General features: G+C 37.7%; 1 protein-coding gene and 1 long non-coding RNA gene across 7 annotated transcripts in view; one reads left to right on the top strand and one right to left on the bottom strand.

The window, feature by feature from the left end:
* Positions 1 to 105: 105 nt before the first annotated feature.
* On the top strand, positions 106 to 13,427 carry LOC114517001 (copper-transporting ATPase 2-like). 4 transcript variants are annotated; one of them, XM_028536638.1, is made up of 18 exons: positions 106 to 243; positions 4,057 to 4,393; positions 4,588 to 4,722; positions 5,288 to 5,448; positions 5,913 to 6,151; positions 6,688 to 6,853; positions 7,330 to 7,440; positions 7,521 to 7,787; positions 8,079 to 8,312; positions 8,536 to 8,670; positions 9,066 to 9,251; positions 9,394 to 9,576; positions 9,951 to 10,098; positions 10,513 to 10,656; positions 10,813 to 10,955; positions 11,349 to 11,552; positions 11,677 to 11,897; positions 12,317 to 13,427. In XM_028536638.1, exons 1-18 carry the CDS (start codon positions 199 to 201, stop codon positions 12,447 to 12,449), a joined length of 3,192 nt encoding a protein of 1,063 aa, XP_028392439.1. In that variant the 5' UTR covers positions 106 to 198; the 3' UTR covers positions 12,450 to 13,427. The 4 variants fall into 4 exon arrangements, with proteins under 4 accessions (XP_028392439.1, XP_028392441.1, XP_028392442.1 ...); XM_028536640.1 differs by lacking the exon at positions 106 to 243 and adding an exon at positions 893 to 1,007; XM_028536641.1 differs by lacking the exon at positions 106 to 243 and adding an exon at positions 1,767 to 2,106.
* Positions 13,428 to 13,746: 319 nt separating this feature from the next.
* The window catches only part of LOC114517006, a 46,602-nt gene continuing 36,340 nt past the window's right edge, over positions 13,747 to 24,008 (bottom strand). For all 3 annotated transcript variants that reach the window (XR_003686346.1, XR_003686345.1, XR_003686344.1), the window contains 2 exons: positions 17,119 to 17,886; positions 13,747 to 16,062 (listed from right to left, as the gene is read on the bottom strand). This is a non-coding gene — a long non-coding RNA (uncharacterized LOC114517006). The remainder of the gene's footprint in view (positions 16,063 to 17,118; positions 17,887 to 24,008) is intronic.

Genomic DNA, 24,008 nt, shown 5'->3' with positions numbered 1-24,008 from the left:
TGCAAGTCATCGCCGTTCACCAAATAAGTGATTAGAAAAACAGTGAACACGTGACCAGGACTCGTCTCCTTTAACTTTTAAAGGTGCAACACTTTCGTCATGCGTATTCAAATGAGTCGTGAAGTAGAAAGAAGACGGAAAAGCGAATTCATTAATTTTCTCGATAAAAGACACTAAACACTTCTGAAAGTTTTTGTAATGCGAAGTAAATTCTGTCGCATTGTAACGTCCGTCCGTCGTAAGGTAAGTTAAATTTTTTCTTACAAAACCACGGCACGTAATAGTGTTACATATATTCAGTGTAAACGACTGTAAGTGTGTATTCGATAAATTGGCAAAATATCAAATGATGAATTTCATTTTTGTTCTTTCCACTTAATTGTCGTATGTGCGATTATTTTTCCTGATAAGCCGTACACACAGTTTCTGAGAATCTGTCTTGAACAATGCGAATTTCGCGCGTGGCTTGGCAGTCGGTTCATGATTACATGATATAATAACGAGTTGCTTTAATCATATTTAATACACTTATGCCATGAGTTCCTTTTGAATATTTTATTCTGAAAGATATATTGTTGCATAATCTATTATTTAAATATCATTTGAAAATTGGATCACATTTTGTAAAGTGGACTGTAGAAACTAGAATGAACCAAACTGATGTTATATATTTTGAATGTACATGATGATATATTACACAAAATTAAAAAGGATGTTCAAAATGTTTGTTTACATTACGAACTTTACCCCACCTTTATTGAATGCTAAATATTTCCGTTTATATTATAATGTCACTAAGTGTCCACGTGATTCAAATAAATTAAAGGTGTCAGTTGCTAATCACATGACTTCTTCGACACCTTTAAAATACTTAAAGATGCAAAACTTTGGTCATGTGATTAAAATTGTGTCGAAGAGATCAAGTTCCGTATTTGAAACAAACAAACACTTCATCTTTAAAGACTAAAAGTCACGAATTGTAGAATTTCCATTGATACTTTTGAAAGGTTAGTCTACAGTTTACTTTGTAAAATTCATTATTGCGACAACTAGCATGAATCATTAGATGCTTGAGGTATTTCACGCAGTTGTTTCGTTTGAAATTATTCTGGTATGTTTCAGGCATGGGGCACAAACAAATGAAACAATGCAACAAACATGTAGATGTTTCACATTTTTTTAAAAAAGTAGTGGTAACTTGTAGCCCTTTACTTTATATGTACATCATTTCTACAAACAAAAGACTCATACAATGTTTCTGTCGAACGAATGGAATCGAAGCAAAGAAAGCGGGTAATGCTTTCAACGCTTCAAGTGTTACTATGATTTCGTGTCGACATATGAACCACAACAACATTTCACAACTGCTTAGCTTTCATGCTTGAAACATGCGCAATAGCAAACTCAATATTTAGTGAAAAACTAACGACAAAGGCGTGAGAGAAACTATTCGTTATCCACACAGTTTAACTGCACGGATAAAAAATATAGCTTGTAATCAAAGTCAGGAATGTAGATTTAGATTCGCAATGATAAGAAAAAGCACGCTTCAGTGAAGGAGTAACCCGTGGAATATTTCTCTTCGTCTTAAAACGTTAAACGTTTTTGTGTAGATTTTGTATTTAAATTGGGTTGCTGACTTGCTGTGATACATGTTGGTTCGAGAGCCGTGACTGATATTAATTTAAACCTAATACGAATATTTCCTGTCATTGTCAATAAGAGGGTAATTGGACACCTTGCATTTATGGCTCTAGCTTCTGTGTGCAAAATGAACAGAAGGGGAGTTTTTATCCTCTTGATAATGACGTACTATTTTCGGTTAACTTACCGCGTTTTCTAAGTGTGCAGAAAGAAAGATGATTTGTGGAGATTATAAGGAGTCGAAATTTATTTAATCTCATGGGAGAGATGGTGATTTTATCTGCGCAAGTAACACATAGCTATTAGCTATAAATTTGCGAACGATTCTGACGATCATGTGGCGATATTCTTGGCCCAAAGTACGCGGGATAGTCAGGAATTTGATACATACAGTGCAACAGGCAAAACTATACAATAGCCGGTACAGAATACTCAGGGATAGGGGCAAATGACAAAAGAAAGGTGCGTGAATATGCGACTGATAAAGAGTTAAAAAAGTAAAACTGACCCTGTGAGGCAGGGGTCGTCCCCCCTCACATTCATCTGAATAGCCTTGGTTGTTTGTGGTACATAGTATCTCCTTGGGCCTTGGCAGTGCCAAGTTAGCACAGTAATAAATTTAATGCAATTTCATTAATGCAAGTTAATGCAATTAAGGGAAAAAATTGGAGTAATGAAATAAGAGGGTTTAAGGCAATAAGATAAAGGTTCATGGGATGTACAAAAATATGCAACATTTTGCCCCGCGATTTGAAACGATTTAAAGTTGATCCCAAAACAGGCCTTCGTTTAAGGATAATGTTAAAATAAACTGATTGACAACCTTACGGTTTACATTCTTTTGCTAAAGCGCCAACTAAAATAATTCGCAATACTTTCAAATGAACCGTAAATTGTAAACATCACGTGGCGTCCTCAACGTTGCGGTGGCGATCTGAAAAGGGGGGGGGGGGGTGTCGCGGTCCACCGATTACCACAATAAACACTTTGTTGAGTATAATATAAAATATTATGTACAAAAAATTGCTGTTCGAAGATGTCAGATACCATGGAACCGTCAGAGGAACAAGGTTTATTGGTATGCTAGTATCTAGATCAGCTTTATATATTCAAAGCATTTGTTCCAGCGATTATCCCGGGTACCGTAGTCGGGTTCAATCATTCCCATTGGGTTCAACTGGATCTTAATCGTAGTAGGCTTCTATCAGTTCTATTATTCCATTTTCGTACACTAAGCCAGTTCTTTCTTATTTAATATTACGGCTGAATAAAAAAGCACTTAAAATACCCAAGATATCTGCCCGTTATAGCGAAAAGCGAACTTTAGGGACATTGACACATTGTCGATTTGTCGTGGCACATTTGCAGTGTGAGGATTAAATTGGCAATACGTACTTGTGCATCGTTCAGTTTAAAAAAATAGTCTGGCACCAGACCAACTGGAAAGCTAAAAGTCAGGGGATTTGGGTTTATTGTCTTGTATTTCTTCCTCATTGGGCTCCCTAATGTGACGGTGTTAACGTGACGGGGGTACTGGCATTGTTTAGCTAATTCTGATGGTTCAATTAAGACAAACCATTGAATAACAAACCACTGTAGACTCAGAGGAGGACGGTTTGATGGTTTCTATGATTTTTTCTATGGTTTCTATGATATAAATTGTTGCCTCAATGGGGAATGCTTTTTCAATTCTGATGCTTTAATAAAGACAAACCATTCAATAACAAACCATTTCATTCAGACAAACCATTTAATAGCAGACCATTCTAGCCTCAGGTGCTGTTCACATGAGCCCGTTTACTGAGATTTAACATGGACTTTGAGGTATTGTAATGAGCAAATAACACCATACTGGTAGTTGTGTAATCATACTCACAATAGCATATGATTGTTCTGTTTCAAAGACTTATTTGAATACTTCAAAATCCATTTTACACTTTGTTAAATCTCTGTAACCAGGCTCATGTGAACAGTTCCCCAGTAGGAAATGGTTTCTATGATCCTTGTAGTATCAGTGGGGAATGCTTTTCCAATTCTGATAGTATAATTAGGACAACCTGTTCAATAACAAACCATTTCATTAATTAAGATAAACCATTCATTAACAAACCATTGTAGTCTCAGTAGGAAATGGTTTTTAATTCAACATTAACACAATGGTGTCACTGGTGTCCTAAATTCACTCACTTTTAAATCAACCTCTATTCCTCTATTTAGTTAGCTTGCATTCCTCTATTTAGCTGACATTACTTTAATCAGAGTAAATTTTGGCTACCTTAGAATGAGGGTTTATTCAAGAATTATGTGAATGGCATCTACAGATCAGTTTGAGTTGCTGCCATTCAATTTGATCCTGCTTCTAACCCTACCCTCCCTGTTGCACTGCCCCTTATTGTAACTTGTTGCACCTAGGGCGAGTCAGAGATGGACAACTATGGCATGGAGTCAGTGAGCAGGACCAAAAGAGCAGTCTTTGCAATCACTGGAATGACATGCAACTCTTGTGTGAAAACAATTGAGCAAAACATGCGTGGATGTCCTGGAGTCATATCCATCAATGTTTCTTTAAGCAATGAAGAGGGAATCATTGTCTTTTCTTCATCTCAAACCTCACCAGAGATGCTCATGCAGGAAATTGAAGATATGGGTTTTGATGCATCCATAAAATCTGTTGTTGTGGTCGAGCACGGAGAGGAGCCAGCAAGTGATGCAAATGACAAACAAATACCCACTAATGAGTCGCATAAAGGTATGGTTCAGATTACCATTAAATTTTGTTTCAAATTTATATGGCAAATTTAATGGGCTTCATTTTAAATTCAAAATACTTTTATAAAAATGTTATTGGTCATGGATTTCTAAAGAATATCAGTACATTAAGTAAGCTACTAAGTAATTACTTGGGAAACAGGAGGAATAATGGTAATTTTTCATTGTTTTTAGATACAACTGAGCTAGTGCAGTCTTCACAAAGTAAAGTAGAGAAACCACATGATGCTAAAGTATTTCTAACAATAAAGGGAATGACATGTGCATCCTGTGTATCACTCATTGAAAAGACATTGGGGAAAAAACATGGTACAGTAATATTCAAATGTTTGTGGTGGTGTGTAGCATAGCCCCCTCCCCCTCCCCCCTTTGGATGTGTTTGGCACTTTTTTTCTGCATTCTAGGAAGGAAATAATATACATCTCACCTGACTGGGTTTATCAACTCTCAGATTTCTGATAAACAATCAGTAGCATATATCAAATAGTTACTCAACTTAAAATGTGATTATTTAGATGGTTACCGGTATAGCTTGTTTATGACCAGCTTTGGTTATCTTTTATTGGATTACATCATTACTGGATTGCATGTTTCCACTATCCGCCAGCCTTCTGCTTTCGCCCACCCTTCGGCGTTTCACGTTCGTATGTTTCCGTTGACATTTTCGCGCTCTTTTCCATTGTTTTCGCACTCTTTTTCTATTGTTTTCGCGCGCTTTTAACTATTGCCCAGTTTTTTGGCTTGATGAAACTAGCATGAGTATCGTGAGATGGAAAAACGAAAAAATCCATTCAAGCCGATCTGCAATGACCGATTCTGAGATACACAGTAATATTCACTGCAGTTTTTCACTTGATACTTTGCCAACCTACAGGTATACAGTCTGTTCTGGTTGGTTTACTGGCACAGAAGGCAGAAGTTAAATATGATCCAACGTTGATCAAACCTGAACAGATTGTCGCCGAAGTCGTTGAAATTGGTTATGAAGCAGAGGTGATCGGTTATGACGATGAAACAGTCACTTTAGAAATACTGGTAGGTTACTTAAGTTATCTTAAGCTTTGAGATACATGGAGGAAAGATTTAGACATCGTCGTCCATGGGCCGGTTGTATAAAACTCTTTAACTACATTACATAGTTAAATCCTAGTTTACTAAGAAATACAGAACTCTGATGGCCAATTCTGTCCTTAACTACAGTTGAAAGTTAACTAGTCTTTTATACAACTGGCCCCAGGACGATATGAAATAGTCCGGATTTAAATTGTTCTTTGTTTCAGTTTGTATTAAAATCGCGGTCATTGTCGACTGCACACTAATGCAAATACCTCGACCACCTTGACATGTTCGCAACAAATGCGATTAACTAGAAACCATGCTTTAGTCGTGTTTGAAAACTCACAGACAAATCAAACCTTCTCGAAAAGGAGCATTTGGAGCAAGTATCTGATACTCTGGCTAATTAGGTTTTTTCACGTCAAAATTTCTCTGTTCGTTAGATTAAAGGGATGACTTGTTCATCGTGTGTTTCACTAATCGAGTCAAACTTGCTGAAACGAAGCGGAGTCCTCGAAGCGTCCGTTTCCCTTGCGAGTATGAAGGCCCGTGTCAAGTTCGAGTCAGAGAAAGTCGGACCCAGGGATATTTTGGAGCTAATCATTGGCCTCGGTTATGGGGCGGAATTAGCCGACCATAAAAACGCCGCAGAACACGTCAGTCATAAGTCGGAAATATCAAAGTAAGTGAAGTTTTAAGATCACGAGCAAATTTGGATGAAAGTTGGTGAGAGTTTAATGATTAGCAGGCGAGAGTCTGTCTGAGAGTTTCGTGTCCTTGTCAAACCAGAATGACAGGATTACTAAAGTTATCAAGCAAGTTATCAAGCAAGAGTTTCATAAGGTCAAATGCTCAATCTCTTAAACGTGACAAAATTCTTATCAAGTTGCATCAAAATTTAACGAGAGCTACCGAGAGGGCACGTGCGTTGATGAGGGGGTACGTGAGTTGATAAGTGGGCACGTGAGTTGATGAAGGGGTACGTGAGTTGATAAGTGAGTTGATAAGTAGGCACGTGAGTTGATAACTGGGCACGTGAGTTGATGAAGGGGTACGTGAGTTGATAAGTGAGTTGATAAGTAGGTACGTGAGTTGATAAGTGGGCACGTGAGTTGATGAAGGGGTACGTGAGTTGATAACTGAGTTGATAAGTACGCACGTGAGTTGATAAGTGGGCACATGAGTTGTGCACATACATAACTTTTACTGTTTTTGTAGATGGAGGAGATCATTTCTTATATCCCTTGTATTTGGTGCTCCTGTCATGATATGTATGATCATATTCTCATTGCTAAAAAGCAATGGTAAAGACCCACACCTCGATATCATCTCTGGACTTTCATTGGAGAACCTACTTTATTTCCTTTTGTGTACCCCTGTACAGGTATCTTGAGGTTTTGTCATGTTTCAATCTACTAAACGGATTAGCTCGTAATGTTAATTAGACATCCAGTTACATAAAAAGCTCTCACGTGAAGTTTGTAATCCACGTGATCTCTCGCTCATAATTTAACCAATCAACAAAAGGTTGGCGAAATGAAAATCCATCCTGCCATATTTATTCGATTATATCTTTTGTTATTCTTTATGAAACTAATCGATTATTTTTACTTATAAGAACTATAGCTTTGACATAAATTTGAGACCGAAATAACTTTGAGAGATATTAAGTTGTTTCAACCTAGAGATTGATTTTTATTGATAACCTGTCTCAGTCCTTTCCCGCTGTTTAAGATCACCCAGTTTGATCAGTTGTTACTACATTCTGCTAAGCTCTCAAAAAGAAAGTAGATTCAATGATTGGTTTATCCGTACAAGTAGCATGTAGTAGCTACATTAAAATTTCACGTCACTTTACAGTTCATCGGCGGTCGGAATTTCTACATTTCTGCCTATAAATCTCTGAAACATAAAGCAGCAAGCATGGATCTTCTGATCATGTTGGCGACAACGATTGCATACGTCTACTCGGTAAGTATGGAACAAAAGATATAATAATAAGCTAAATAGACTAAAACACTGATTTGATCAATTGAAATATATTTCAAAAGGTCGCTGTGTTATTTGTCGCGATGGTCTTACAGTTTTCCAAAAGTCCCAGAACGTTCTTCGAAACCCCTCCAGCACTTCTTATTTTTATTGGACTTGGTCGTTGGCTGGAACACATTGCGAAAGGCAAGACCTCCGAGGCGCTCGGAAAGCTCCTCTCGTTGCAGCCAATGGAAGCTCTGCTGTGCAAAGTTGATCCAGTCACAGGAAATATCATTAGTGAGGCTATGATTGACGTTGATATAGTGCAACGAGGAGATATATTGAAGGTAATTTGGGGTTGAAGACGGGGATATTATGGAATGCCGGCACGGGGTAGAGAAGGTCAGAGATGTTCAATAATATACACTTCTTGGGGTACCCAACTATCAATTGTCCGTCGCATTTTAAAACCTATGTTTTTTGTACACTCGATTAAATTCATAAAGTTCAAAGCGGGGTATGAAGGTCGATACTTCATGTAGTTTTAACTGTAAAGGGCATTGGATATCAGTTATTGATAGCTGCCTTTGACCAAGCTCTAGTGTAACACCAAATTATTGCACATTATCACTTCTTAGATTTTACCCGGTGGAAAAATTCCGGTAGATGCACGTGTTGTTGAAGGATCCTCGATGGCAGACGAGGCGCTTATCACCGGGGAACCAATGCCGGTGCCAAAACATCCCGGCGACCGGGTGATTGCAGGATCTATCAATCAACATGGAGCGCTTGTTGTTGAAGCAACTCATGTAGGCAAAGACACAACTTTGTCGCAAATCGTGAAGTTGGTGGAAGAAGCTCAAACCTCCAAGGTAATGATATTTCTTGACAAGGCCGGATTTTTTTCCTCGGCTAGGGAAGAAAAAACAGTCCGTTAAATTGTTTGAAGGTCTAAGTACTGAACTATAGAAATTGATTTTCAAAAGGACGAATTATATAACCACTGCTCACTAAACTCAACCGTATTAGGTAGATACGTACTGTACCAATCTTCACTAGCTTCTTGGTTTCTTGCCGCAAATATTTTTCCAACAGGCACCAATCCAGAAGTTGGCGGATACGATAGCCGGATATTTTGTTCCCGTCATAGTTTCCTTATCATGTGTCACGCTTATTATCTGGATCATTATTGGTTACGTGGATGTGGACATTATCTCCGACTCGCGTGACGTAAGTATATACAGTCGACCCAGTATTAACCTGTTTTACCCAAGTGAAGCATAACTTCGTTTGATGATTGTATGAACCTGGGGCCGGTTGTATCAAGCCCGTTTAGCTTAAACGGTGGTTAAGTTCAAAATACAAGGCAAGTCTATCGTTTTATTCAACAAGCGAACTAAATGTTTTCACCTCAATACAAAAATACTGTTTACAACTACATATTCAGTCCATAATATTCAAGTTGACTCATTCAAGAGAGATCTAAGAGCGTTATTTAATTTTGAATTATCCACCGTTTAAGCTAAAATGGCTTGATACAACTGGCCCCTGATCGGTATGTTTGACTTTTAACGTTGCCAGTGAACTCTATGAGCGCTGATCTCACACTCCAGCTTTCTTTTTAGCCCGAGTTCAGTGACAATGAAGTGATATTTCAGTTTGCATTTTTAACCTCGATCACAGTTCTCTCTATCGCTTGTCCGTGTGCCCTGGGCCTAGCCACCCCCACCGCGGTCATGGTCGGCACGGGGATTGGTGCCCAAAATGGAATCTTAATCAAAGGAGGGGAACCGTTGGAGACATGCCATAAGGTTGAGTAACTGATTTATAAACGGAAACTGGACAGTCATCTTGAGATTTTCAAGTAACTGATTTATAAACATAAACTGGATAGTCATCTCATATTTGTAAATGTTCACAACATATGGACGAATTTTTCGCCGATTTTTTTAGGTTTCGACAGTTGTATTTGATAAAACGGGAACACTCACTCATGGCCGTCCTTCGGTTATGAAAACAGCGCTGTTCGTGGCACCCGAAGTCTGTAGTTTGCGCGAGCTGTTAGCCGTGGCCGGTACAGCGGAGGCAAACAGCGAACATCCCATCGCTTCTGCCATCACGACGTACGCCAAAGAGGTACGTGGCGCATGCGCGAAAACCATGCCCCCCTGTTAGAGATTCATGTTTAGTGAACGAGAGGAGGATCTGGTCTTGGAACTGGGAACAGTTGCCCGCTAAAACTAGAGAGTTTCTTCCTAAAAAGCATAATTTTTGCAAAACAGAAAAGCTGATACTCAATTTCAAAAAGGTGCCTGTTACATTACGTTTGCGCGCTAAAAGTCTTGTTTAATAGCAACAATTTAAGGCCAGTGCATTGGGTAAGTTCTATGCTGGTGAGTTTTCAGTCTTGCTAACCACACAAAATGCTATAATTATTTATATGAAGCTGAGTGCTGCTAACTGTATTTCTGGGTTATGATATGAACTAACTTTTGTTTCCCGCTTTTCAGATACTTGAGACAGAACAATTTGGTCAGTGTTCTGATTACCAAGCTGTACCGGGTTTTGGCCTTCAGTGTACAATTTCCGGGGTCGAAATTATCATGAAAGAAAAGAAACGGCTTTCGGATACCGACGCGATACCTTCGTCTAGCAATGGTAATTGAAAGTTGTCTAAACTTACGCCTGTATTCTAAAAGCTCACTCACACTCAAACTCATTAAGTGGGAGATCTTAATCCTCTCATAACGTTTCAATGGCGGTATTTCGAGCCGAATAGGGGCTTGATTTTCAGTGATTTACCTTATATCTTTCCATCTATTCAGAAAAAACTTTCTTATTGATCAGTGAGTGAGCTTTTTGAATACAGGCGTTAGTCTTGATCTTGTCTAATCCTTTTAACATCTAAAATGGCCTAACCGCTCATATTTTTGAATTGAGATGGAGTATTTCGTTAAAAATAAAGCTGTGAAACTGCATTTTCTGTGTTGGGGAAGGGGTAAATAACAATATGTTTGAATTAAGAAGGCAGTATTCGTGAAACGCTATAAGATACCAGCAATCTTGTTTTAGAAAACACAGGCCAAGTGTATTCAACACTTATCGGAAATCGTAACTGGATGGCTCAGAACGGACTGACTGTGTCGAAGGATATGGACGAGACGATGGAACAACATGAATGCAAAGGGCATACCGCTGTCCTTATAGCGATCAACGGTAGGTACTACAGGCTCACTCATTCCCAGCTTACTGTCATGTCTGACCGGCTGTCTTTTTTCGAATGTGGTGTATAGAGCATAGCCAAGAGTCACAACACCTCGACTACCTACTCAAAGGTCCTTGACATCCTTCCATTTTCGTCCCGAATTGTAGGTGTTCTTATTGGCATGATTGCTGTGGCAGATACGATAAAAAAGGACGCACCAACGGCAGTTTCGACGTTAAAGAAGATGGGAATCAAAGTCGTCTTATTGACTGGGGATAATGAGAAAACTGCATGGGCAATAGCGACACAGGTGGGTAACCTGACTGATTGAATTCAGTTTTGGTTTATTTCATGCTAGGATGCTTCAAAACTTGGGCCTGACACGCGTGAAGAGTTTTTCAATATTTTATAGCGACCAGGCCAGCAATATCATAACTCAACTAGGACGTTTCAAGATTGGGGTTAAGGGTTCTAAGCGTCCTTTGCGATTATCTCCATCATCATTTAAGGTTCCTTGAAATGGTCAGATCATGAAATATTTGTTTGGTCATAAATCCCATTCCACATAAAGGCTTGATCTTGATCAATAGTCTTGATTGACAGCCGGCACTTGCCCACCCAACCTATAGATCTCCCCCACCTCTTCCCCCCTCTGCCCGCGGTAGTCTTCTTTGTGGTATTTATAATTTCTCGTGTCTTGCAGCTTGGAATCAAACACGTATTTGCTCAAGTCCTGCCCTCAGACAAGGTAGATAAAGTGAAGTCACTTCAAACTGACGGTGACACGGTTGCCATGGTTGGCGATGGCGTCAATGATTCGCCTGCTCTTGTGGCCGCCGATGTCGGCATCGCCATTGGGACTGGGACGGACGTTGCTGTTGAGGCTGCCGATGTCGTTCTTATTAAGGTGCGTCTGATTATGAATATTTTTATAAGATCGGATTTCAAAATCGACACAATTGTTGACATTTCAACTGTCAGTGCTTTAAGAGGACTTTGAGAAAAACTTAACTTTCTCATCTCTCTTTCAGAGTGATTTAATGGATGTAGTGACATCGATTGATTTATCACGAGTCACAGTACGTCGTGTAAGATTGAACTTTGTGTATGCCTCAATATACAACCTGGTTGGGGTTCCAATAGCGGCCGGGGCTTTCCATACCCTCGGAGTTACCCTGCAACCCTGGATGGCATCTGCGGCGATGGCTGCTTCTTCGGTTTCAGTTGTACTCTCGTCGCTTTTATTAAAATTGTGAGTTATTTTTATTATCGAAACAGGTTTCAATTCACGTTTTGCATATAAGGGATTAACTTTTGATTTAGGCGACAAAAAGGGAGTTTTCGAAAAGTGCATACTAAACTTGAAATTGCCAAGTTTGGCTGCGAAATATTGTAAAGTATGGAAAATATAGCCAAGTTTTGTATACTTTTTACTACGACCAGAAGCGTGTAACTAATTTAGTTTACAGATTTGCTAACTTCACATGGCTATATTTTCCATACCACTTGACATTTTGCAGCCAAACTTGGCAATAGTACTAATTTTGGTATGCTTTTTTTAACTGTGGTGATTTATTTCCTTCTTCCACTTTAGATGACAAGCTGGTCTATTATCCATTCAGAATATACACAGGATAGCTGTATCATTCATATTTTCTCTGTTATTCCTAGGTACAAAAAGCCGGTAGGATGCAATGTTCGAACTGGACAGAAATCGATGAAAAAATCATACTCTCTGGTTTATCAAAACGAGCCTACGTTAGACTCGAATACGGGAATCGAGTTGAAAAACGTAAAAGTTTAATACACAAAGGTTGGAGGTTCGCAAGTTGATAGAAGAAATTATTGAAGGCAAGTAAGTAGAAGAGTGAAGAAAAAAATATTGAGGTAGTTGACGAAGGATAAGCAAAGTCGGGAAATGGATAGCTTGGATTAGTCGTGAAGTTGCAATCAAGATATGACGAGGTAGATTTTATGATTTTTGATGGAAGACATGCAATATATAACTCATTCGAATTCAACAATGCATTGTCTGTAAATTAAGATAGAGATTTAAGATTGATAAGATCAGATAAAGAATATTGAATCTTGGGATGTTGGCATAACGGGTTATAGGCCTGTTTTTATGATATTTTTCGCGCGAAGCGATTTTATTCCTTTGTATTCGAACGTGATTTGTTCCAGATGGTAAAGTTGACAGGTTTGAAACAAAAGTAAATGTTGCTTCGCAAAAAAATCATCTCCAGAGTCCAATCGAAAACCAGCCTAACATTTGTCGTGCTGACTCAAATTAAAGTATATTTATTATGGGGGAGATGAATATTTAGATTATCGATAAAAACCAACTATAAATACCAAATACAACTATAAATGTTTAGTTATAGCATTTTTCAAATTGTCGAAACTTGCAAGCAAATGTTGGAGACATTTACGTGATAATATTCACAGTATAATAACCTCATTTATACTGGATAACATAAATTAGTAAACATTTTACAATAAACAAGCGCTGAAGTAGTTTATTTCACACCATTTCGGTGTGAAACTCGGCCTATGGTACAAACAATAACAAAATACGAAGTTTTCTATAAATATTCGGAATTAAAATATTAACAATGAGACGTACTTCGGATTTCTAGGAATATACATATACATATAACTCGTTATACTTTTCGTAATAAATATGGACAATCTAAAGATGGTTATTGGTTGTGCGGGCGGGGGAAGGGAGGGCCCAGAAAACAAGGGAGAGGGGTACACTTTCCCTTCTGGCTAATTGTATCCGTACTACTAAAAATTCTTGTTTATATACCTAAAGTATAACATTTGTCACATTCGGTGATCAATTAACTGTAGAATTAGTAACGGACACACTTAATGTATTCGAATAATATGCAATATACCTGCACCAATATCAATATAGACTAGGTTTTCATCCCATATATTTTATTTTATACAGTTTTTACTTCACTGAGAGAAGTTGTCATACAAACTACTGATGTTTAAGGAATGTTTAAAACAACTTTACAATCAGTTTTGCACATTGCCATTTGCGATTCAGCCCATCCTGACGACATCACCTTTATTCATATGTAAAATTGATAGTGCAATTAATTTAGATATACAAGTGACATTTTCTATTTAACTGAAGATGAAACTATAAAATTTTGGCTATGGCGAGTTGTCAGAATGAGCTGAATCTATTTGTTGTCTATTTAACTAAAGTTTGCTTTGCAAATATACTAAGTACTCACATGCGTCTACACTACACCTCGTAACAACTGCACCTTTGTGTACGTCAGTTTCACACAAGACTATATTTCTAAGAAAACAATGAAACGTTTCTCCGAAAGGACGTTTGCTAAGGAATTCGAATATTTGAATTTCATTTTGTGACAAGAATGCTTATTTCCTTACAAAACCTTTTTCTTCTTTTTGCTGCGATTCGAGATATCTCACGATAAACTGACGACACTTAAAAAAACTAGCAATAAATTAGAAACTCTACTATGTCTTACAATAATACAACACGCCAATGTACTTGTACTCTTCGTCAACCAGTTTTTGTCCTATGTAAACGCTGGATAGCTTTTTGTAGAAGCCTCAAATCTTAGCTTATCCATCTTGACACAATTTAACAGTATCGAAAACAAATAACTATAAAAATATATAACATACAACCACATCCTAAAATCCATTGTGTGAATGGAATTTGCGTTATACAGTACCTTACGACTTGTGACAATTTTCAATTGCCATGCGTTTAAAAAGTGACTATTTTGGTCATTCAAGGTAAGTCCTATTTTGCTGATGACAAATGGATGTCAATTTTGCATCATTTGTTGTTCAGCCCTAATGTTGTTATAACCTACCATTTCTAAATCTACATGATTTATACAAACATGTAGTAATTGATTATCTCGCTTTTGGATTGCTGATCTAAGAATGAATTCACATTTTTAGGTCTGCAAAGTGAAGTTCAGCTTTTTGAATGGTTGGTTTTAAGACGAATTACTACTCTTTAAATTAAAAAACCAACTAGGGAAATCTATTAAGCATAACTCAAGATCGATAATTTATTATTTTTAACATTTTGATTAACAAAACTATTGAATTCGGCATTCTCAGGTTATTCTTAACTTTCGTGGTGAACTTTTTATTTCATCGATATTAATTAGGATTGTAATTTACCTTAAAACCATCATTCAAAAGGCTAAAATGTGCCTTTGGTAGTATAAATGCATATGAAAATATTTTTATATCACATTTTTTTAAACATTTGAAAGATACGTTAAAAACTTTGTAGAAGGACCAATCAAAAAGGAGATGCTCTTCTGAACAACCAATCAAAAGCGAGCGTCTTAATCGAAACCGCGTTTTAAATCAGCGGCAACGCCTTTAAAATTAGGCATTTAAAATTTCAAAACAAAATGGCGGTCAAGATGCTATGCTGAAATAATGGGTAACATTTTGTGCATTTTTTAAACAAATAAAAGCCGAATAAACTTCAAAATGTAAAGTGGAGATATTTTGTTAAATTTTCAAGCATAACAGCGGAAACCTGCCAGCAATTCGTGTTCTGATTCAGAAAAATGAGTGAGTAGTGTCAAATTTTTACACCTTATCGATTATATACCTTCAAATGCATCACTAGCAAAGGCGAGAATCTAAAACCTTACGTTGAATTCAAGTACTTGCTCTATAATAAAACTGTCAGTTTATTAATAAAAGCCGATACTTTTAAAGGTGATGAAAAATCCGTAATGGCTAATGCATTGTTTACACTCTGAACTGCAATATTATTCAAATTGTGACGCCTTGTCGGAAAGTTTAACATGCTATGTATCTTCGTAAATATGAACTAGAGCTTCTGTTCTGAAAAATTCGAGTCGTGCATGTGAGGAAACTTTAGTTCAGCCGGTCGCCATTAATTAACATTGTTATGCGCAGAACAGTTGCGCAGAACGGAACTAATCTCACCTTTAAGAGGCTTTAATCAACCTTGATATATTCAAGGTCATGGAAGTAAAATCCCACGAATTTAACTAATATATATATATATATATATATATATATATATATATATATATATATGTATATATATATATATATATATATATATATATATATTTAGTCGCAAAACATATTCGCAACATACCTATAATATGTATGTACAGTTGTTCTCTGGCAAATTTTATATTATACTATTTTATACAAATGGAAACGATTATGTTGTTACGACGGACACTACAAACTGCAGTTATGATATAAAGTTTCTACTATAATCTATATACTCACATGCAAACTTTATTTCAATGTTTTCGCCAGAGGAATATATTCTCAAAGGCTAAATCTTCACGTCAGTTTGATCTGCCATATTGCATTTAGGGATATTCCAAATTGTCAACACTTGCAGTCTAAAAAAGGCCAAAAATTTCTTTTAAGAACTCTAGAGAGATTAGTAAGGTCACCTAATCGTTGTTTCCTTAGACCCTCAGACATTTCCTGTGATTTTTTTAGCTGCAAAATGCTTGCAATTATCAGCACGATTGATTCACTCGACAGAATGTCTGGAGTTTATTCAACCCTTTTGGCATATTTGATTTAAAGGCGTCTGCCGCAATTTTAGGTGCGGTCGCAAAACATTATGTTTACACTTCGAATACTTATTAAAATACGATGTTCTGTGTGAATTTCGGGACATGTCGCAGTGCTCGGAGGCTTTCGTCCAATTGGATAATGCTTTTCTATGCTTTCTCAAGAACGAAGCTATGCTTTCTCAAGAACAAAGCTATGCTATTGGTTGAAACAGAAATGTATTGTAAAGTTCAGCCAATGAAAATCATTCTTGCGAGGAGCTGCGACACTATTTAGGTTCGCTACGCTTCTAAATGAGAATATGAATTCGAGTTTATGTTCAGAAAACTTCAAAACGTGCGAAATTTCGGCATTTTGACATCAAAACGGCCCTGCACGCAGAACCAAAGAATACGTATTATAAGAAGTGTAACTATACTTTACAGGGGTGTATCAGAATAAACTAGACGATTTTAAAATGTTCAAAAAACTATCATTTTATCAAAATATCTCAAAAATGTATTTACGTCTAAGTATTTTAGCATCTTCTGAGTTATCTAACAGTAAAATCTGGCAAAAAAATTAACGTCGAAAAGCGGGGGAACGGTTTGTAAAAGTTTCATTTTTAACCGCTAATTCGAATGACGTAATTACCAGAACTCTTTGTTAAATGAAACAAGAATATTCATTGTTAGTTATCTTTAAGTACGTACTCCTCGTAGCCAATCAAGATCAAAACATTTTTTCTTTATATTATTTTCGCAGTCTCGCAAATGCCTCGAAATCTGGTATCCCTTACTTCATGTAAGCCTCCTCAAAGTTCCCTCAATGATGCCAATGCATTCAGCGATAACGAAACCCTTTATCACAAAGTATATATATGGATGTGTACCAACCTATAATTGCCTTGAACTGCTATTTACATCTCTTGACCTCGAACACACAGTGCTGTTTGCCTCCCAACTTCGCCGTACACACTTGAAGGAATAACACTGTCGATGATTTGTGTCAATCACATTGTCCAAACTCGAAATTATAACTAGTTCAACATCATTCAATTTCGTTTCGTCGACTTCGATTTTGAAGAAATATGTCTTTTCGTACGTGCAATCGGAACTGGGGTCGACCTGTTTCCTTCGTCTCGGTAATCTGCTGTTTTTTTCCTTCACCTCCCTCAGCTGTTGTCTACCTTTTGAGTCTATCGTTCTCTGTACACGCTTTGATGTCACTTGTTTAAACCCAAGCCAGTTGTCCTCGGTGTAGCGAACTAAAACTTGTCTTCCCGCTTCTAAGTTTTTCACAGTTATAAATCCTCTTATAACACCGTCTCTCATGTAAACGTCCTCCAGCGACTCGTCCAAAGACCCTAAAATGTTTTTGTTTGGCTCGTTATTGTTCAAGATTTGTGTAAGCACCTTGCCGTCCTCCTCCGCAAACCGCACCACCTTTTTAATGTTCGAACTGGACAATCTCGTGGTGCTACTTTTTAAAACGGAAACTGTACTTTCAGCCGAACTAAAGTTACTACAATTGGAGTGAGTCGTCGACGAAGCGCTCGAATTTGAATCTTTTCGTCGAAAGGATATACTCCATGATGCAACCCAGTCGTATAAACGCCTCTTTAGAGTTCTTGCAGACATGGTTTGGAGCTACGTCAAATTGCTCTGAAAATGAGATAAGGAGAAAGTGAGCATTAGGTTTATGTCTTGAAAATTTTCACGGTAATCGAAAGCAATGGAAGGGGGTTTCCCATGCAATTGATTACCAAACAGGTGTGACTGGAAATTTTATATCTGTCAGTCAAAGAGGAGATTCTCGTGATCAAAAAAAGGGGAAAAAATGAGATGTTTGAATTTTGCTTTGTGAGAAATGTTATTAAAGACCTTCCCGTTTTGATAATTGCATCCCATGTATGTCGAGAGAGTGAACATTGAAAATGAAACAAATTTTAATTGGGGTTCCATGGTGCGCAAAGGTTTTGATTAGTAAGCGAATTTATTCTTAGAAGTTGATTTATAAGCGAATCTATTCATAGAAGTTGATTAGTAAGCGAATTTATTCATGGGAGTTGATTAGCGAATTTATTAAAGGGAGTTTCCCCTCTCCCCTATATGTCTCGCTAAGCTTCGTCGTCAGACCGGTCTGACTGGAAATGGATTTCCAGGAATGCTGTCGTGATTGCTGCCAAACCAGACTGGTGCTCTACCAACATAGTCACCTGACTTGTTCCGACCAGTTTGCCCAGAAATTTCAAATGATTTCAGTACAACGAAGTACAAGAATGTCTTCAAATCTCATCCCCACAATGCGACAAGATCTTCTAAACACCAGACTCCCAGTGAAAAAACCAGTCGAAATGCCCCAAAATTATTTTCTGTATTAATGTGAATAGTTCTCAATTTCTCAATTGGAGGTCATGGAATCTCAAAAGCCTTTCATACGAACTCGGCAGGATGATAGTTACTGCTCGATTTTCAAACTTCTATTTACCCAAATCACGAAATACCGTTTCATGTGATCTTGCTTCAAACCAAGCTCAGAATTAGCACTGCGATGGACGAGCCAAAAGTGATACAATAGCAAACTGACGCCAGATCATAAACAGTCTATATCCTCTATATCCGGTCACATGCTATTCCATTGGCTGGTGGAAGTTATAAGTGTTATAACCTTGTTTTGACAGAGGACCATAACTGACACCCACGGTGTATGACCATTGATAATTTTGTCTTGAAACAATACCTCTTTCCTATCCAAACTAGGCGTTTAAACTAGATTTGCCGGAAGACGTTAACCTATCCATCAAAATTTCTATTATAACCCATCAAAGTTTCAAGATAATCTTTTGGTTATAATTTCTTAAATAGTTACAGCATTTCTAAAATGTTCCACCCATACAAAGACACAATATCGCCGTCTCGCCAATGCAGAAAATTCGTACCCCTCAGATTAATTTTCAGCAAGTGCTACAGAACATGACTATGGGGAAAATTTGATTACCCTCCCTGTTAAATCTTGTCTAGTCTTTAGGTCTACCTTGTGAAATACATGTATACGTGCAGACGATTCAGTCCTAATAGAGCTAGTCCTAATATTGAGGTTTCCGGGAAAAATGTCAATTTTATTCGTGCGAATTTTTATGTTTTACATTAGTTTCTTGTGCTCACATGACTCTGAAGGAAATTTGATTAGTCTCCCTGTTAAATCTTGTCTATAGTCTTTATGGCAACACAGTGAAATACATGTTTTATACACACGTGCAGACGATTCAGTCCTAACAGAGCTAGTCCTAACAGAGCTAGTCCTAATATTGATATTTCCAGGAAAAATATCGACTTTATTTGCGTGAATTTTCATGTTTGACATCAGTTTTTTGTCCGCACAGCACCCCTGGGGAAAATGTTATTTGTATTAATGACTTAGATTTCCGTGATTAAAACCAAGCTCTCATATTATATAGCTATATCTCCATCATGTGAGTCAAGCCAGATCTCAGGGTCTGTTTACCCGCACGGACTTTACCCAGACATGTTAGAATGATATTATCTCATCGTTTTTTTTCCGGGAATCTCTTCACTGGGCTAAAACTGGCTGGCGCTTGCCCAAGCAATGTATATAAACATTTTATTATGTAAACATTTTCTTACATGGCAAGACGCGTTGACAAAGATGGCCAAATTCGATTTTTTAAACTTGTATAAAAAAAACCTAATATAGGCTTATAGCTGTATAAAGGAATTATTCACTCCAGTGACCAAATGACCTGCTTTTTATAGCAAAATAAACACACATGAAGGTCGCATATCAACTTTCTAATGAAATGAAACTTTTACAATCTGTTGTATCTTTTATGAATCAGTTTAAGGCATTTTGTTCGGTTTTCAATCAGTTTTGAATCTCATTTCACGAGTAGTTTTTAACTTGTAAATTGAAATAAATTCATCAGTGGACAGATCTCATTTGCTTTTCGCTTCATAAATACGCGTCTTAATAATGATAATATTATTTTACATGTTTTCTCGTCCGTTTAAAACGAATAAATAGCGATGAAATAGTCACTATGATTTTTTGAAAATGTTTCAGGGTCCAATATACTGTGTCTCAGTTGGGCATAGGGTCTCTTAACGAGATAAGAGCAAGTGTACCATAACTTTCTAGTCAAACTAGTTGTGTAATCGTAATTGTAACTGTAAGGCAATTACTTTCAATCGTGCAGCATATTTTATACGAAAATTCTTGAAACATGGGACACAAAAATTCTGATGATTCTCGACCTAATTGCAATGACTTAGCCCTTGGGAGTAAAATCGAAATTTCTTCAGAAATTTAATGTCTCGTGTTTCAACGATTAAGATCTTTGCAAGTTGATGCCATAAGCTTGTTTCGTTTTAAACATCTTACCGTAAACATCTTCGGTTATGAAAGTAGCTCATTTTCTCGCATGACGTATTTGCGGTTTTTATACTGAGTAAGAAATACGTCGTCCTGATGGAACATACGCCAAACACAAACAGACCGTGCGTATCATATCGGAATTATAAAGATTATGTCTGTCTACTTGCTACGACTCGTGGGCAGACCGTGGGCTTTGCTATAGATGCTAATGATGAATGTTGCTAGTGTGATGACGTCGATGTTGCCTCGAATGTTTCAAACATCAACCATTCGATCTGGAATCATCCCAAACAAACATATCCCCCAGAATGTATGAAACGTGCCTTGCATGTGTTTTCGACATCAAGAAACGTCGAACGACGTTTAAAAACGATCTATTCCAATCATAGTGGATATTTTGATGTTTGTATAGCCTAAGGTCATAAGTGCAGATGGTGCGCAATTTGCAACGCGTCTAGATTTAGCAATGAAACCTTGCCCTGAGCAGCTACGATGTAATGTATATGCGTGCAAATGCTGCATTACCATACGCCAAAAGATCGTGTCATATACTCTTTGAGTAGTATGCTAATTTTTCATGTCACGTTAAAATATGAAGTAGTACGAAGTATTTATTGGGTTTAGGCGAAAACGAGGAAGATAACATCACTAGCTTACCCATGCAATGGTTCACCTGTTGAAGTTAAACCAGTACCTTTTCCTCCACGTTCTCTTCACGGTCCTTCGCTAATTCGCTAAGCATTGCACCATTGTACGGCGCGATCCAGGGACAGAACATGTAAAAAAGCAATTATCTATGCATCTATTTTACATAAACAACGCACACCACGCAGTCGCAACAGCTGGGCGCAAAATTAAGTCGGTCACGGAATAGCGCAGTCAACCGTATAGCATACTTCACACGAATTGTGCATACCTTTGTCGACTTTACGAAAAGCGTCCAATTTCTCTCTAGTACATTACCATATCGTGCGCAATGCTACCAGTACGACGCACTGTTTACGCGGGGACCCGAGCGTCTCACGCCAAAAATAGACCGTGCTCGTAACACGTAAACAACTAGCGATCTGGGTTGAATTTCTTGGCACATTAAGAATATTACCTGTGACGCACGGACGCCCCATGTACCCTAATCTCAACTCTTGATGTGTTAACAGTTCAACGCTCCACGGAGTGCTCCTATCAACGCGATCGTATGCATGCGTGATGGGTTGGAGAAACCTGAGACTATAGGATGAAATTTTGAAAAAAAAATGCTCATCGGATCGAAGTAGAGTACCGTTTTTCGGGCAAAAATCTTCTTCAGTTTGATTTCACCAATCGTACGATTGCGCTGCGGCTCTATCCTCGTCTTACGGGGCTATCCTCGTCAACGGCGCTCAAGCACGCGAGGAATGCGAAGTCCTGAAATTTTCAACTGCGGCATCTTCTTTTAGTATAGCTACATCAAGCGTGCATGGTCATGCAGCATGGTCATGCGACTTGGACAATGTAAGTAAATCCCAGGGGAAATGACGGGTGAAGCTTGCCATAGCTTCATTTTACGATAGCTACCTTTTCAGATGTGAAATGCATATATTCTAGTATCCTTAATAAACACTGTACGGAGTTAAGTTTGCTTCAACATACAGATGCACATGCGTTTCCTGGGAAATCTTCGACCCTAATGCTCCAGATTTCAGCGGGACAAAAGTGGGACACAGAACGCAATTTTTTAGAAAAATCGCGACCGTCAATTCCAGTAGCTTTTTTTGGCTAAGCTAGTATATGCAAAAGAATCACAGAGAAGATCAAGTTGTAAAACAGTAAAGCCTGGTTCCATTGTTATTGTCGTTATTGTCTGAGCAATTAAGCTATTTTCACCGATGACAAATAGTCCGAATTCAATTTGTCTATACAATTTGTATTTCCTGTGTTCAAATCGGGCATTGTTGATTGCACTTACGAAATGAAACATTCTATCACATCAGCCAGGTTGACGGCTTAATTAATTAAAAGCCGCAAATGTTTGTTTAGAAAATCATTTATCAAGAATTGAGAAAAGCGTGTTTCCTTGGCCAAATTCCGTCTTATGATTTAGCTACAGTTCACCGCGTTATGCGCGTGGCGTAATTCGTCAGTGCATGTTTTTTCAAAAGATGTAAAGATTCGCAGCATGCCGTACATGTAACAATTAATTGTGACTCAATTCCTGGAATAATGGTGGTATTCCTGCACGTTCACTTTGTGCTTTCACAGTTTTGTGCGTGCGAGACCTCAGCCATTTCGCGTGTAAATTTATCGTCCTTTAGACTAGCAAATATATAGATTCTGGTTTTTGATTCCATAGGCGACGGACATGCATGTTTCTCAGCCCAGGAATTTAGAAAGTTTGAATAAATTGCTAAGTCAAATCCTTCGAAATCATATAGCTCAATTATGCAATATAATGGATGTGCGAATCGACACAGGGCATCGAATCTTAAAATGAGGTATCCTTCGTCGCATAACCTCTATATTCTTTTCATGAGATATGCCTGTTTTATGATTTTGGTTTGGGGGGTAATCCAATAAAAAGAATACCAATCGTTCCTACCCTTTTCCCGGTCAATATAAACCAAAAACTACGTTAGACCTCCAGTGAGAAAGATCTGAAGGCATTTCACCCTCGGGGCAACTTTTAGTTCAGCACTGATAAAGTTTTCAAGTATGCATGAGTGATGCTATAGTGGGTAAGTCGAACGCACACAACCTGTTATAAATATATGTGATCGAACGAATTAGCCAGAATTATGCATACTATACGCTTATGACAGAAAAAAAAAGAAGATGTCTCTCGATTTTTTTACCAACGATATTGAAAAGCAACAAAATGTATAGGGAGAACTCCCATGCATATGGGGAATATTGCATCATCAATTGTGGTCTAACAACTGCCTAGAATCGGCAGAGAAACTTCTCAACATTTCGACCTAAGGGCCTTTGTCAGGGCTTTTGTTTTTTTATATTATACACAGTAATGTGCAAATAGTTTCGTTTCAAGGTCTCTGTGCAAGAAACACTATGCATAGAAGCAAAAAAACTCGGAATCTTCGGATTGATTAATCCGATTATATATGTCGAGATTATAATTAGAATCGACATCCTGATTGACGGAATATCGAGTTACCGTAATCTCTTTCGCAGAAAAATTGCATATCTAACTAAGTGGATCAAAATATTGGACTGCCTTTTGTGTGTGACATAGATCATTGACTTACATTGTTATTTGAAAAAACATTGACATCAAAGATCCTTCTTAGACCGATTGTCTGTAAGAGGACGGGAAATTACATACGTAGTGAAATCCTGGGGAGTGGTTTGATGTAATAAAGTGTCAGAACTTGGCAAAATGAACTCTAGAAGGAAACTC

Source organism: Dendronephthya gigantea, unplaced genomic scaffold, assembly GCF_004324835.1.
Source record: "Dendronephthya gigantea isolate DGI-Jeju-01 unplaced genomic scaffold, DenGig_1.0 000007F, whole genome shotgun sequence".
NCBI classification, from domain to species: domain Eukaryota; kingdom Metazoa; phylum Cnidaria; class Anthozoa; order Malacalcyonacea; family Nephtheidae; genus Dendronephthya; species Dendronephthya gigantea.
The sequence above is the reverse complement of the archived record's forward strand: the minus strand, read 5'-3'. Positions and strand labels throughout refer to the sequence as shown.